Source organism: Oreochromis aureus, linkage group 6 (genome assembly GCF_013358895.1).
Source record: "Oreochromis aureus strain Israel breed Guangdong linkage group 6, ZZ_aureus, whole genome shotgun sequence".
Lineage (NCBI taxonomy): Eukaryota > Metazoa > Chordata > Actinopteri > Cichliformes > Cichlidae > Oreochromis > Oreochromis aureus.
Genome location: NC_052947.1, coordinates 30,125,696 through 30,140,500, shown reverse-complemented (window position 1 = coordinate 30,140,500; position 14,805 = coordinate 30,125,696). Strand labels below are relative to the sequence as shown.

Genomic DNA, 14,805 nt, shown 5'->3' with positions numbered 1-14,805 from the left:
AGACGGAGAGACCATTACTTCATCTTGGTTTCCAGGTTTGCGTACATTAACACAAGTGTTGGACCTCAGTGCAGTTTTGTGCTCCTTTTGAAGGATCTTGCACTTTTTACTTGACTACATTTAAGCTACTTGACACCTATAATTTCCGTTTAAGGTGTGCTTTACTTCAAGTCTCGTTATTTAGCATTTTTAATAAGTGTAAAGTGCTTTACAAGCTGACACGTGCTATGTGAGGTGTCCACTAGAGGAGTTAGAATTGCTGATAAAGACATTAATACGCCTTACATCTTCTCACAACTTAAATAAGTTTGTTTCAAACTAAGTGCTTATAAAGTGCTACATAGTGGGATTCAGACAGATTAAGATTTTACACTGGAAAAAAAACCTACTTAAACCAACTTAAATATAATTACACATTTAAAAAGAACCCTATAAAGCAGTTCATATTTAAAATACGAACTGTAAAAGGGAACATTGTGCAAAACCAGTTTTATTGTTGATATTTTAGTACATTTTACCTCCATATTAATTGAGTGATTTTACTTTCATGTGAGTATTTTTAAACTGAGGTATATGTTTAGCTAAATGTATTATTTCATCTACATACCTGTAACTGGGCCTAAACTTTATAGCATCTTTGATCTTCAAAAGAATTGGAAGTAAAGGTCTTGAAAACATAACTTAGTAATGATGGGCAAAAGGTTAAAGACCTGCAGACATAGCCCAGTTGTCTCTGACCTACTAACACATATCCCATGACCCAGGTGACCTGCCGAGTCTTCAAAGGCATATTTAAGCTTTAGCTTATTTCTTTTTCTTTTCTTTTTTTGTTGTTAATTTCTTTTTATAAACTCTTGAATCAAATGTGTATTACCGTGAGGGAGAGTCATTTAGAGGTGCTTACTGAGTTTTGTTTTTTGTTTTTTTTGATTGGTGCTTGGTCACCTAGTTTAATTCTGTCAGTAACTCTCAGTAAAGTTAAGCGGAAAAAAAGGTGAAATTTATGCAGAGGTTTGTGTTGAGGGGAAGTAAAAGAGATATTAAAAGTATTTAATCATACATGTGCATGTGATGAGAGCGAAATAAGAAAGTAATATATTAGTGGGAAGAAGAAGCCATGCTTGTCTGAAAATTTAGATCAACCTTTTCATGGAAAGGGGACCCATGCTGTTTTCTTCTTTGGCTATGTCTGACTGTATGAATTCATTACCTCTTAAAGGGAGCACTCGTCCAAAAATGAGTGCTGAACCCCCATGCCCCCCTGCCAACCCATCAATTGGGTCTACATTTATTATTTTGACCTTTCCTTTCAGGCAGAGGGACATCAAAGTGGATCCTGGACTAGTTCCTCTATGAGGAGACGGAGGTGTCATCCTCACAGTGTGAGAGGCAGACTGCCGGCCTACGCTGGTTTTGTTGTCAGTGTAGAAGATTCACAGAGTCTGGGTCAACATAATTAAAATGAGAATCAATTAGGATAAAGTGTATGGAGGAAAAATGTGACAAACCAGGCATGTTAATGTGGCTCTGTTTGTATACAGTCATTGGTGTGTAGAAATTTAATTTTTTTAAAAGTAGTAAAAAAAATTCTATAGTTCTCCATTGACACAAGTGATCAGATTTAAAGTGGCTCCAGCTGGCAAACTGATTTAACATTTGTAGTTCAAAGAGAGAAGAAGAGACAATATCAAACAAAATAAAATTGTATGACTTAGTTGATGTAAATGATCAAAGAATTTCAATAAAAAAGAAATTTTACAATGTAGCAAAATCAGTAGTTTTCATTTGTTAGTTTTTATTATAACAAATCTTAAGTTGAAAATCAGCAATATATCCTACTTTAAAATTAAGTCTGTTTTACAACTAGAGTGGATAACAAAAACTAGAATTAATACTAATCATGCAAGTTTTCACATAATGTTAGCAGGAGTTTCTGACTTTTAGAACTGGAACTGGATGCTGAGTTTTAAACTGTCAAATTTGGCTGAGGTGCAAAAACAAACAAAAACAATACAAACAAAAATCAAGCGTAACAAGAAGAAATACAAAAGTTAAAATGAATCATTAGTAAATCCTTACATTCGGCAGGCATATAAAGATTTTTAAGAGGAAACTAAGAAAAAAAATATTGGGAAAGAAAGCGCAATAAGTTGGCAAACTTATTACTGATGGTTGGAATTTTAAAAAGTAGTGATGTTGGTGTTCACCAGTGTTTCTTTTTCCAATGAATTCTCACAGCCATTAAAACTGCACGCAGCATGTATATCGGTATATATAAATTTTTAATTATTAACATGCAGACACAATTTTCAGTGCTATGCACACTTTAGTTTTCTCCACCCTGACTGCTGATGTCCGCCCTTCACTGAAAACTCACCTTCCGAAAGAGACATCGCTGCCTTCCCACAGAACCGTTAAATCTGTCCTTGCTGTCTTAAAATAGCCAATCTGTCTCTCTACTGCTTAAACTATGGTTCCTCCTCTGCAGTCACTTCCTGTCCTGTAGCAAAATCTTACTTACTTCACTGCACCATAAGCTAGTGTTACTTTTAGATGGAGATGGGGACTTTTGTAACAGCCAACACATAACTATGAATAACAGTGTTAGTTAAATGCCTAAACAACAGTAACAGGACTGTTAAGTTGGTGCTTCTTTATCATTGTTTAGAAAAGAAGACATTTCACATTTAAGACATTTTGTTATATTGAAATAGAAAGTGTAATCTGTTTAGAGTGTCAGTATTGTTGATACAGGAAAAATTAATGATAAATAAATAATTTGTGAGTGAAAATATTTTTTTTAAATATTTTCAAATATTTTATTTTTTACCCTTTTTTTCCATGAACAGACTATAAATGTAATTATTTCCATATTCAAAAGGTTATTATAAAATAATAACAAATAGTTTAATAGTCTATGATCAGGAGATACTGCAAACCTATTCTCAGGATATATAATAATAATATATTGTAATATATTGTAAAAAAGAGGGAGCGAAAACAAAAGAACAACAAAAAAGTGCCATGATTTAAAATGCAATCGTGCAAACGTATAAAAGCTAGTAAGACCAACATCATGTTTTCTGTTCTTCCAACAGATATGTGCATGTTTAAGAAGATTTTAGGGGAAATATTTCAGGAAAAAGTTTATTAGGTTGTCTAAGTTGTCAAACTGACCAATAATGACATTACTACAACTTAGTTTACATTTTATGTTCTTACAAGAGAAAAAAAAAGTATGTTCAGTATGATTTGCAAGAAGTAATCTCGGGAAGGACAGTGCAGTAAACTGTTAAGTTAATAGATCAGAGCAGTTTGGTTACAGATCATTTACCAACAGGGCCATCTAGTGACAGAGTCGTCACCTCACAGTAAAGTAGAGGCAAAGACCAATGAGACAAAGACTGTTTGTTCTTTTTTTTTTTAAGCATCGATAAATCAAACAAAATGAGCCCCAGCAGTTTAACCACTCAGTAAGTACAGTATGATGTATTACTGAGACAGTTAGTGTTCATTATCAACAGATGGCAGCATCACTTCAGTGACAGAAATGATCTGACTGATGGAACCGAAGTCTTTGCTCTAAACTGTAAAATTCAGCAAGATGTAAAATCTCTTTTGGAACAATAGTTCATACAGCAGTTGTTCACTTTTGAACAACAATTTATCATCCTCAAATTAATCTTACAGATTTACTTTATTTTACCAGACTTTTAAAAAATGATGCACATCATAGCTGTCCTTTTAAGCTATTCTTCTGTAAAATTTTAAGTTATTAATTAAACCGCATATTTCTTTAGGCTGAACTGACCATTTAAGAATATACTTCTTTGTGAGAACACACTAGTTTTTAACAACGGAAATATTTTTCAAAGCACTGGGGCATCGAGGTACTTTTTTTTTTCAAGACATCACAGCTCTATGTCAGTCTGATAAAATGTTGTTGAATCAGATAATAACTCACTTACTGTTTCAAATGAGATCAAAGAAGGCTAAAGTCTAAAGAAGTAAAACAAATTCAATTACAGTTCGCCTTATGTTGTTTGAACCATTTTCAGTTTTCATGCAGATGTGGAAAATTCATAAAAGCTGTAACAGCAAATTAATCATTTCTAAGCAAAGGCTTGGTGCTGTTAGGCAAAGCACAACTTTATTGAGAGTTCTTAAAACCATATGCAGTCACTCAGTGTGCTTTAAAACAGTCATATAAGGCACATGTTTAATGTCTAATCATGTTTACTGAAAACATGAAACTTAGCGTAAATTTATCCCCCAAAATGTGTGCTTTTAATTTATTTTAATTTACAGGGACAGCTCATTGATCAACTCAAAAATGAACCAGGTCAGTAGATTCTTTCTAATCTCTTGTCCCCTGCAAAGCTCTTTAAAAGTCCTGTAACCCCATAATTAGCATAACATGACATTTTTAATGGTATGTTAAAGCGATTTAGCTGCTGACACCCCCGGCAGGAGCCTATCCCAGCTACCATAGGGCGAGACAACCTGGACAGGTCACCAGGCTGATGCAGGGCCATCACAGAGAGACAGAAAACCATCATTCACGCTCACATTTATACCTATGGGCAAAACCACCAGTTAACCTATCCCCACTAACTGCATGTCTTTGGACTGTGGGAGGAACCCGGAGGAACCAGAGAGAATCTGCAGAGAACCCACGCAAACAGAGGGAGAACATCTACACAGAAAGGCCCTGGATTTAAACTTAGGAGCATTGTCCTGTGAGGCAACAGTGCTAACCACTGCACCACCATGCTGCCCTAAAATATAAGATGTACAACATAATACACTATACACACATAACCATAATATTAAGCATTTGTGGTTTCTCAAGAAAAACATTCACTCTTTCACTGCATTCCTTATGATGCTTTCAAATTGACCAATAGATAGATGTTTAAATCTAGGTTCTATAATTTATTCCATGTCCAAGGTGCATAATAAGAAAACATTGTTTTTCTCATCTGTCTTTTAAGACAGACTTTCTTTAAAGGATTATGTATTTAAAGGATGTATTAGACAGAGAAGAAATGCAATAATAGAAGTGTCAGTGTATGTAAACACTAAAATAGTAATGAAAACAACCTGTGACAAGAATCTTGCTTAAACATCCATAAATGCACTTTCACTGTAAACTATGATGGCTACAAAAAATAAACGAGTCTGCAGCAGTGAAAGGTTCAATATGGTAAGTTATTTAATTTAAGTATTTGATACGACGTTAGACATATTTTAGAAATTAGTACTAGGAGAGTATCAAAAGTACATGAAACTGTATTTTTCCCTTTATGTATGAGACACAAGCCATTGTTTCCTCATCGGCTCCAACAAAGAAAAACACACGTCAAAGTTGTCGGGTGTGTTGTGTGCCAGAGGGACAAGTTTACACCTCGTAGTCATGTCTGATATCACATTAAACCTCAAGTGAATTTAAGGCAAAGGTGTTAATAAACAAACTTTAACAAAAACACATGATGCAACCAAATGTCACATGAATGCACAGTACCTGAATTAAGGAGTCAAATAAGTGATTAAATGGGAACTAATGTAATACATAATATGATAGACATAAAAAATACATTATTACTTTACATTCTGATATTATAATAGCATATTTCACTCCACAGACTAATAATGGCTTTGTATCATTCATTTATCCCATTCAGTTATGACAGTGTCACAGTGTGCCAGTATACAGAAGACCAAAAATCAAATCCAGCTATCTTTACTCTTAGTTTTGTGGTTTTATTAATGGATGGCTTATTTGTAAAATATCTATTTGAACAGTTACTGAGGCCTACAACCACATACAGACATACAACCACAGGGCTGAAGTAAACTGACCTTTTCCTAACAAAACTAATACAGATAAGTTTCTATAAGGCTCATGTTGTAAGGTTCCCTGCCTAAATAAAGAGACAAAGAAACAAAAGTTGGGGCTTCTGCAGTCTATCTTAATAATAATAATACCATCCAGGTAGGGACATGGGAATTTCATATCTACAGTACATAATATTGTTAAATGAATCCAATCGAGATGAGGCCCAAAAACAGTATCGAATGGCACTCATCTTCAAGCCCTCGGGCAGCACTGCATTAAACCCAGATGTGTTTCTATAGAAAAACCTTGTAAAACTTTACGATTCAAAGAAAAAAAAAACAGATATAAACAAGATCCAGAAACACTACAGCATGTCTCAGTGGGAAAAAAAAAGAGTCCTAGTGCTAATCTGGCCTGTCTGCAGTCCAGACCAGGCAGCCATTGAAAATACTGAGTGAATTATAAAGCAAAAAATACAACAAAGGCCATCAGCTTTCATAGAACTTTAAAAAAAAAAAAAAATACAAATTAAAATTATTAGTATCTCAAAAATGTGAGGGCATCTTTGTTTTGGGTCTGCTCCAAATATGAAGTGGTGCAGACAGGATTCCAAGACTTTGTGGAAAATCTGGCAACCCAGTTTGAGCTGTTCAGTGTAGCTAAGGTCAGGTGCTGCAAGGAAAAGTCCACAAAAGTCAGCAATTAGCCATCTTTGCTCTTCATGCAGTTCTTGTGTAACTTTGAGGTGTGTTTGTGCTCATTTGCTGTTGCTGCGTGATTCTGTTTCTGCAAAGTTTCCAATTCAAGAAAGGAGAGCTCCTTCTTATTCTGACATGCTACGAAATATCTTCTCTCCCAATAATAAATAAATAACAGCAAATTCACAAGGCTCTGATGACTAGATCACAGACACTTGAGTTTAATCTAAAAACCACTTCAGTAGAAGAAATTCAACTCGAGGAAATATAACCTGTTGTACAAACGTGTAACCAAGGTCAGTGTTGCCAATATGCTTACACTGATAACCTAGAAATAGATAATAGTGACTTGGTAAAAACCCTATGAAATTCATGGAGGGATAAATCTAGTTGTCTGGTCACTAAAATGTTTTTAATTTATTAAATAATGTTGACTTTATTGTGTTAAGCTGTAAATAATAACCCAATGTCTGCATATGAGGATATCCTTTTGTAGTATGGAACAATTAAGTAACAAAGTAATGATTTTCTATTTAAAGATGATGCTTGCTTTTTGATTAATCTGAAATACTTGGAAAAAATGTCAAATGCATCTTAAGCAGGAGCTCAGGTCTCACAACGTCAAACACTGTCAAAACAGACACATCTGTAAGCAATGAAGGATGTGACTGCTGATTTATGAACACTTTGGCTTTAATGTTGTAAAGTGTAAAACTTTAATCTGCTTTGAAACTACTTCACAGAACTTAGAAACTTGAATCTTGCATCATACAAATGGGTGATGAAAGGGGAGAGAGAGACGAAAAGGAGCAAGGTGGAAAAAAACAAGAGATGAGTATGGACGAGGAGGAAGAAGAGAGAGGGGGGAGAGAACAGTAGGAGAGAATCGGGGGGGGACAGGGGACTACTTAGCAGACAGTGATGAAAAGGCTGACTTGGGAGTTGGAAGGGGGGAGTGTCATCAGAGATAAATAAGCTGTACAATGTCTCACAGGGTCAGCAGGTTGCTTGACCTCAGCAGGTCATCCTTTCTTTATACTGGATGATGGACAGCCAGGACAGAACTGAACTCTGCTACCCTGAGCTTGCGAATTTGTCTTGCAGGGGTTTAACACGTCCTCAGCCTGAGGCTGTCCTCCTCTATACACTGTTCTTGTCCATCTCTGTGCTAACTGTAGCTCTGAATGTGCTGGTTATCATATCCATCTCTCATTTCAGGCAGCTTCACATGCCCACCAATGTCCTCCTGCTCTCTCTTGCTATCTCAGACCTCTTGGTCGGGCTGCTTGTGATGCCGGTGGAAACAATGCGGTTTATAGAAACCTGCTGGCTGCTGGGAGATCTCATGTGTGCTTTGTCTTACATTATCGGCTTCACTCTCACCTCAGCCTCTGTGGGCAACATGGTGCTCATATCAATTGATCGCTACGTAGCTATTTGTTATCCTCTGCAGTACCCCACAAAAATCACTCACAGCAGAGCGGAGCTGTCTGTGACTCTGTGCTGGGCTTGTTCGCTCCTCTACAACGGGCTGATCTTAAAGGAGCATCTCAGGCAGCCAGACAGGCATAACACCTGTCACGGTCAGTGTTTGGTGGTGATTAACTATGTCTCTGGAGCCATTGACCTTGTCTTTACTTTCATCGGCCCTTGCTCAGTCATTATCATTCTGTACATGAGAGTATTTGTTGTAGCGGTGTCTCAGGCTCATGCCATGCGGTCTCATATTACAGCTGCTGCAGCTGCTGCAGTAAGAATTACCGCAAAGAAATCAGAGAAAAAGGCAGCCAGGACTCTTGGTGTTGTGATATTTGTGTTTTTGCTGAGTTTCTGTCCGTATTACTATCCCTCTCTTGCAGGGCAGGACATTTCAAACAGTGCTTCTTCTTGGGCTATTGTTTCCTGGATGCTGTACTTCAATTCTTGTCTGAATCCACTGATATATGCTTTGTTCTACCCGTGGTTTAGAAAAGCTATCTGGTTCATTGTCTCCCTGAAGATACTAGAAAAGGGCTCCTCTCAGGCAAATATACTTTAAAATAGCAAATTTATCCTGAAACAAATCAGTTTGTATGAGAGAATGAAACTGCCGAATATTATATGTGGCAGTAGCATGATGGTTTTTAATTATAGACTTATTCAGTGAATCAAAGACCATCTGTCAGAAAGTCTTATTTCATATGACCCACTGTCTCTAACAAGTATTTTATCCTGTCAGAACTGGGACAGATAAGCCTCCTTACTGCATGAAATAACAACAATAATTATAATGATTCAGGAAATCTTTCAGGCTTTTTACTACAGGACTTGTATTTATTCTGTTTATATTTTTAAGTACTCTGCTCCTTATTACATTACTTTTATTCAAATTTCTGCTTCATTTCTTTGTGTATTTTTTATATTTCTTGCCATATTGTCCACTGCTCCAAAATTTAAAGGAGCACTTAAAAAACACACATGAGATCGTGATGAAACATTTAAATTAAAAATCATTACTGAAACGCATTATGTAATTTGTTGGGGACAAGATAAAGTAACAACGGTTATTGTTGCTTCTTACATCCTTAAGTTTAACAGTTTGTATGCTACAGACTTAAAAAGGGGTTTTAGGAAAGTTGATAAAGGTTTGAAAGAAAGACATGGCCTTAATTTCCTCTCAACCACTGAGGAGCCACTGAGCAGTGAAAACTGTTTCTTTCTGATTGTGAACACAGTGAGCCACATTTTAAGATGGATTTATGTCATTATTGTCAGCAAATCAGATACTCATGTATGTTGTACAGCAAAACTAATTTTCAAATCTCCGTCACATGTTAGTTAAGATGGGCCGTTATTGTCTCATATAAATCTTATATGTCTTAGAATGACACTATGCTCTTAACTTATCTTCTAGTGGAACAGAAAATGTGAATATGTAGACAGAAAAAAAGAAAAAAAGTGTTCACAATGAGAAACTTGTTTTGTTTGAAAGTTTTTTTTTTTTGTGGGGGGTAGATATTTCTAAAATGCAATACAAATACTACAATATTGAAACAATCTTTTATTTTTTATGTATAAAAGCAAAAACAATAAAGACATTTATATTATATTAACAAACCATTAAGAAAAACTAACGATGAAGCTTTCATCTCCTGGACTGTGAATGAGGACGTTTCACTTCTGTAATAAAAAGAACAAAGAACACGAGTTTGTTATGTTGTTCTATTCACCTTGCATTTAAATATATGTTTAAATGAATTATAAAACGGCAATCACACAGAAAACCTTATTTCTTTTTTGCACTCATTTCTATTTTTATCATTCACAGTTCAATCACATTCACGATCAAATGTGCACCAAAGTTTAGGAGTCTCTAATTATTGGAGGTCTAACTTGTTCAGAAGCAGCATGTGAGAATAAAGAACATATACCGGGGATTTCATGTGGCCAGAAGTCATCACAAGAAGGACAACGTGGCTCCGATTTGCCTTTGAAGTATCTGGCCACACATGGGTTGTGTATTTTTATGCCACAAGTAGGATTCTCACAAATTTGGCACTGAAAAAACAAGAGAGACAAAAAAAAAAAAAAATCATTCAGATCAAATACTGTAAGCAAACAAATAATGCTGGTGACGCATTACAGTAACTGGTCATTTTTTGGATACATTTAACACATATCAGGTTGGACTATCCTTTATCTTAGATGCTTCTCAATTGAAAACATTCCTCAAAGACTTTGGTACATGCTGACCCCAGATGATTCACTTATGTGGGCTGCATCTTCATTATGCTAGTCTCTATTTCTACTGCTCCTGGGTTCTGGTGTGGTAGAGGCCACTTAAATACTGTGAACTCATTAGTACAGTAAAGAAACCGGTCTTATGCTCTTTGTGGTGTGTTATTCGGTCAAAAATGGCCATTAGCCAATTAAAACACTTGCCATTAAAGGAGGAATACAGTCAACAACATGATTCAACAGGCTGTGGTGTTTAAATGGTGCTCGGATTACACTAAGAGGCCTAAAGTGTACTCCACTCATGTGCCTACCACCCACAAGGCAGGGTGGAGCAATGCTTTTATGCTTTTAATCTCAAATTATGTTCCTATCATCTGAAACTCATCAGACCAGACAATGTTTTTCCAAACTTACATTGTTCTGGAGTACAATGGTTTTCTGCTGCTGTGGCCAACCTATCCTACATGTTGTGCAGTCAGAGATGCTCATATTTATAACATGGTTATAATTACTGGCTGACTGTATTACTGTTTCTATCAGCTCAAACCATTCTGACATTATTCTTTGAGCTCTGGCATCAACAAGACAACGTCAATCAGTTAGCACTCCCAGGATGGCTTTCTTCTTTCCCTGACCATTCTCTATAAACTCTTAAAAAATGTTATATGTGAAAATCCCATTAGATCAGCCATTTCTGAAATATTCAAACCAACAATGCCACATTTAAAGAGACCTCAATCCCCGTCCTTCTCCAGCTGACACTTGGGGTTTCAGCACACCATGTTTTTATGAGTTTCTGCAATGTGGATGGCTGATTAGATATGCTTTATTAAGCAGTTGTGTCCAAAACGGTAGGCAGTCAACATTACAGATGATATTTACTTCAACTCTCTCTCAGTGCCTAAATTCAAGTGGGTACGAGGTTGATATTACTAAGTGGAAAAAAGGGAAACATTTACCTGGAAAGCGATGTTACGACAGATGTGGCACACTTTGACATGGTCTTGATACATTGTGCGAATATATGGCTCCATCTCTATGATACACCGGGTGGACAAGGTGTATTCACCCCGTTTCTAGGGTAACAAGCAGCACGCAATTACACACTTACAGAAAAAAAAAACGAACAAGTGGTGAGTTATATATGTATATATTTGACATTATAGGCTTTGATTTCATTGCACTTTTCCACTAACTGCTACACTGTGAAGTTTTGCACTGAACACTGATTAACAGAAATAGAAGACTTAGTATTGCCAGAAGCCTCAATGTGAGTGTTTCTGCACAAAATATTGTAAATACTGCACAACTACAAACAAAAATATTTATTTTAAATAGAAGGACCTAACGCTCATGTATGTTTTGAAGTTAAAATGATACTAGCATACTGAAACACCTACCCTAAATTTTATTATTATTGTTATTATTATTATTATTATTATTGTATTTGTGTCATCATTGAAATCAAGAAATCTTGTTTTGTAAGCCGTAAATGAGAAGGATTGTCTAAATAAATGTCATTTTATTTGTTAATCCTTTTTTTTAAAAACTGAAAACCATAATTAATGATATTCTATACTATGCCTTATTAATAAAGGGAGCAGTATGGGAATGATAAACATAAATAGAGTCATTGTGTTTGACCTTAATAAACTGTATGACCTTTTCCTGCTGCAGTCCCATTTTAAATATGGTTAATAGGAAGAACTAAAATCAATTTAATAATCCGTTCACAAAAAAGAGGAAGTAGTTTGTAGTAAATAAATAATCAGAATTGTGAAATCCTACTAGAGACGGTGTATTTTACCTCACTGAGCCATTTGTCGTGCACTAATCGGCTCAATAGGTGCTCCGTTTCGCTCTTCTTCATCTTTCTGGTGGTCATGGAATCTGTGCTGTTCAGAATATCAGTAGAGGAAGCCTTGCCATTCTCAGAGCACACGATGAGGTCCATCTGAATGAGCACGATTCAAGTTGATCACAACATTAGTTTTATTTCAAGCCACATTCACCCATTCATACCGTTTCTTCTGTGTCTTTAACATGATATATTTAGGAATTCCTGATGTAGCAAATTTGATACAAAACTTCTTTCTAAACACTCCATTTTCCAAAATTTTGAATTTTCATGGTTTGGGCTTCACAGGGTTAATGACTTTCTAACCCTAACACACACACCAAAATTTGGGGTTCAATACTCTTGCCCACAGAAACTAACATGTGGACAGGAATCACCACCCCAGTCTTCTAAATGGTTGACGTCCTACCTCAAGAGCCACAGTCACACACAAATCTGTGTGTGGTAATCTATTCATGACTTCCTACATGATCTTTTAAACTAAAAATTAATGTTGACCACTGTTTATGGATGTCACTGATTAGACTGTTACACCGAACTGCAAACTACAAGTTATGTTATTTCAGTGTTTCACACAAATATACCACCAGAGCCTTAAAAAAAACCCCACACAAATACAAAAAATTACAGTGGAAGCATCTATAACATATTGTTTTACTGTGAATTTAACTCACCGTTTTCCTGAACAGCTCAAGTTCATTGTCGGCATAATCTGACGACATTCTGGTGATGTCAGTTTCAGCCATGTTCACCTGGATGGGATCAAAGACAAACTTTAACTATTAATCTATTTCCTTTGACATGATCCCAAAACATGAAAAGTCTTTGCAGCTTGGACACATACTAAACAACAGCCTGACAAGGCAGACCCAATACAAACATTAAATCACTAACCAAGGCGTAGTACTGCAGACCGTTATCTTCAGACATCCCTTTCCTAATCTGCATGAACATTGGCTGCAGTCTTGAGTTGATAGTATCAATAAAATCTTCCAGCTTGTCAGGTGCATACTGTGCTGCAGAAAAAAAACAAGAACAACAATGTTTGTTAGTCTCCTACCAAAGCAAAACAAAACAAGACGTATTCTGGTTCTGGTGTCATAATGTGCACATTAAAGGTTGGTGATATGATCTCAAAATTATATCACAAACTTTAAAGGCAAATTGTGACAATATTTCTGATGATATAATGGACAATGGACAATATGATATGGCACAGCCCTAGTGTATATACATAAAAATATGCTGTCTCAGGGGCGATCGTGGCTCAAGAGTTGGGAGTTCGCCTTGTAATCGGAAGGTTGCCGGTTCGAGCCCCGGCTTGGACAGTCTTGGTTGTTGTGTCCTTGGGCAAGACACTTCACCTGTTGCCTACTGGTGGTGGTCAGAGGGCCCGGTGGCGCCAGTGTCCGGCAGCCTCATCTCTGTCAGTGCGCCCCAGGGTGGCTGTGGCTACAATGTAGCTTGCCATCACCAGTGTGTGAATGGGTGGATGACAGGTTGTGTAAAGTGCTTTGGGGTCCTTAGGGACTAGAAAGCGCTATACAAATACAGGCCATTTACCATTTATATGTTTTGGGAGGGTTGGGCTGAAGGATTTTAATTGGAACATATATACCATCATCTTATTGTACTTGTATCCCAGATTTGTATTTTACAACCTATTTAATATTTTATATACCTGCACAGGGCCTACAGACAGAAATGAGTTAGTAGCTAAATTTGGTACAAGGCGTCTTGTAACACTGCCTTCAAGTGTAATGAGTTTGCTTTTTTGTGTACCAGTAAATCAATAGTAACAGTCTCTTAGTGTAAGAAAATAATAATTTTTTTTATTAATAATTAATAAGGGGGTGATACTGATTTTTGTTCCCCTACTTTACACTGGTCTCCAGATACACTATGAGGTGCATTCTGAATTTTTCAATCAATTGCTGTTCACATGTATAGACATGTACTTACTGTGGTGCGTTTCACAGCAGTACTGATAAAGAGCCTTTGCCGCTTGCTCATCAATGACACCACTGACCATCATGGTCTGAAGAAACCTTCGATGGCTTTCTCCCATCTGTCGTGACATGTCTGTGGGTACAGAGCACAGGTAGTCTTATATATACATATATATAAACATATGCACACACATATATACATATACATATACATACACATATATACATACATGTATATATATATATATACACACATGTATATATATATATATATATACACACATGTATATATATATATATATACACACATGTATATATATATATACACATGTATATATATATATACATATATATATATATATATACACATGTATGTATATATATATACACATGTATATATATATATATATATACACATGTATGTATATATATAGATATATATATATCTATACACACATGTATGTATATATATAGATATATATATATATATATATATATATATATATATATATATATATATATATATATATATATATATATATATATATATATATATATATATATATATATATATATATATATATATATATATATATATATATATATATATATATATATATATATATATATATATATATATATATATATATATATATATATATATATATATATATATATATATATATATAGTTAGCCCATAATTATTCATATGACTTAAAGTTACTTTTATTCAACTAGCAAGTT

The 14,805-nt window shown here is 35.4% G+C and overlaps 2 protein-coding genes across 6 annotated transcripts in view; one reads left to right on the top strand and one right to left on the bottom strand.

Moving 5' to 3' along the window:
- The first annotated feature begins 7,582 nt into the window (after positions 1 to 7,582).
- On the top strand, positions 7,583 to 8,575 carry LOC116310573 (trace amine-associated receptor 13c-like). Its single transcript, XM_031727418.1, has one exon. It carries the CDS (start codon positions 7,583 to 7,585, stop codon positions 8,573 to 8,575), a length of 993 nt encoding a protein of 330 aa, XP_031583278.1.
- A 989-nt stretch (positions 8,576 to 9,564) lies between these two features.
- The window catches only part of nsmce1 (NSE1 homolog, SMC5-SMC6 complex component), a 10,094-nt gene continuing 4,853 nt past the window's right edge, over positions 9,565 to 14,805 (bottom strand). For 4 of the 5 annotated variants that reach the window (XM_031727398.2, XM_039613034.1, XM_031727399.2 and 1 more), the window contains 7 exons: positions 14,075 to 14,194; positions 13,007 to 13,128; positions 12,787 to 12,864; positions 12,062 to 12,208; positions 11,214 to 11,330; positions 9,948 to 10,074; positions 9,662 to 9,696 (listed from right to left, as the gene is read on the bottom strand). In XM_031727398.2, coding sequence (XP_031583258.1) covers positions 9,662 to 9,696; positions 9,948 to 10,074; positions 11,214 to 11,330; positions 12,062 to 12,208; positions 12,787 to 12,864; positions 13,007 to 13,128; positions 14,075 to 14,194 — 746 coding nt within the window. Of the gene's footprint in view, positions 9,697 to 9,947; positions 10,075 to 11,213; positions 11,331 to 12,061; positions 12,209 to 12,786; positions 12,865 to 13,006; positions 13,129 to 14,074; positions 14,195 to 14,805 lie in introns of all 5 variants that reach the window. The other variant, XM_039613033.1, reaches the window with a different exon arrangement.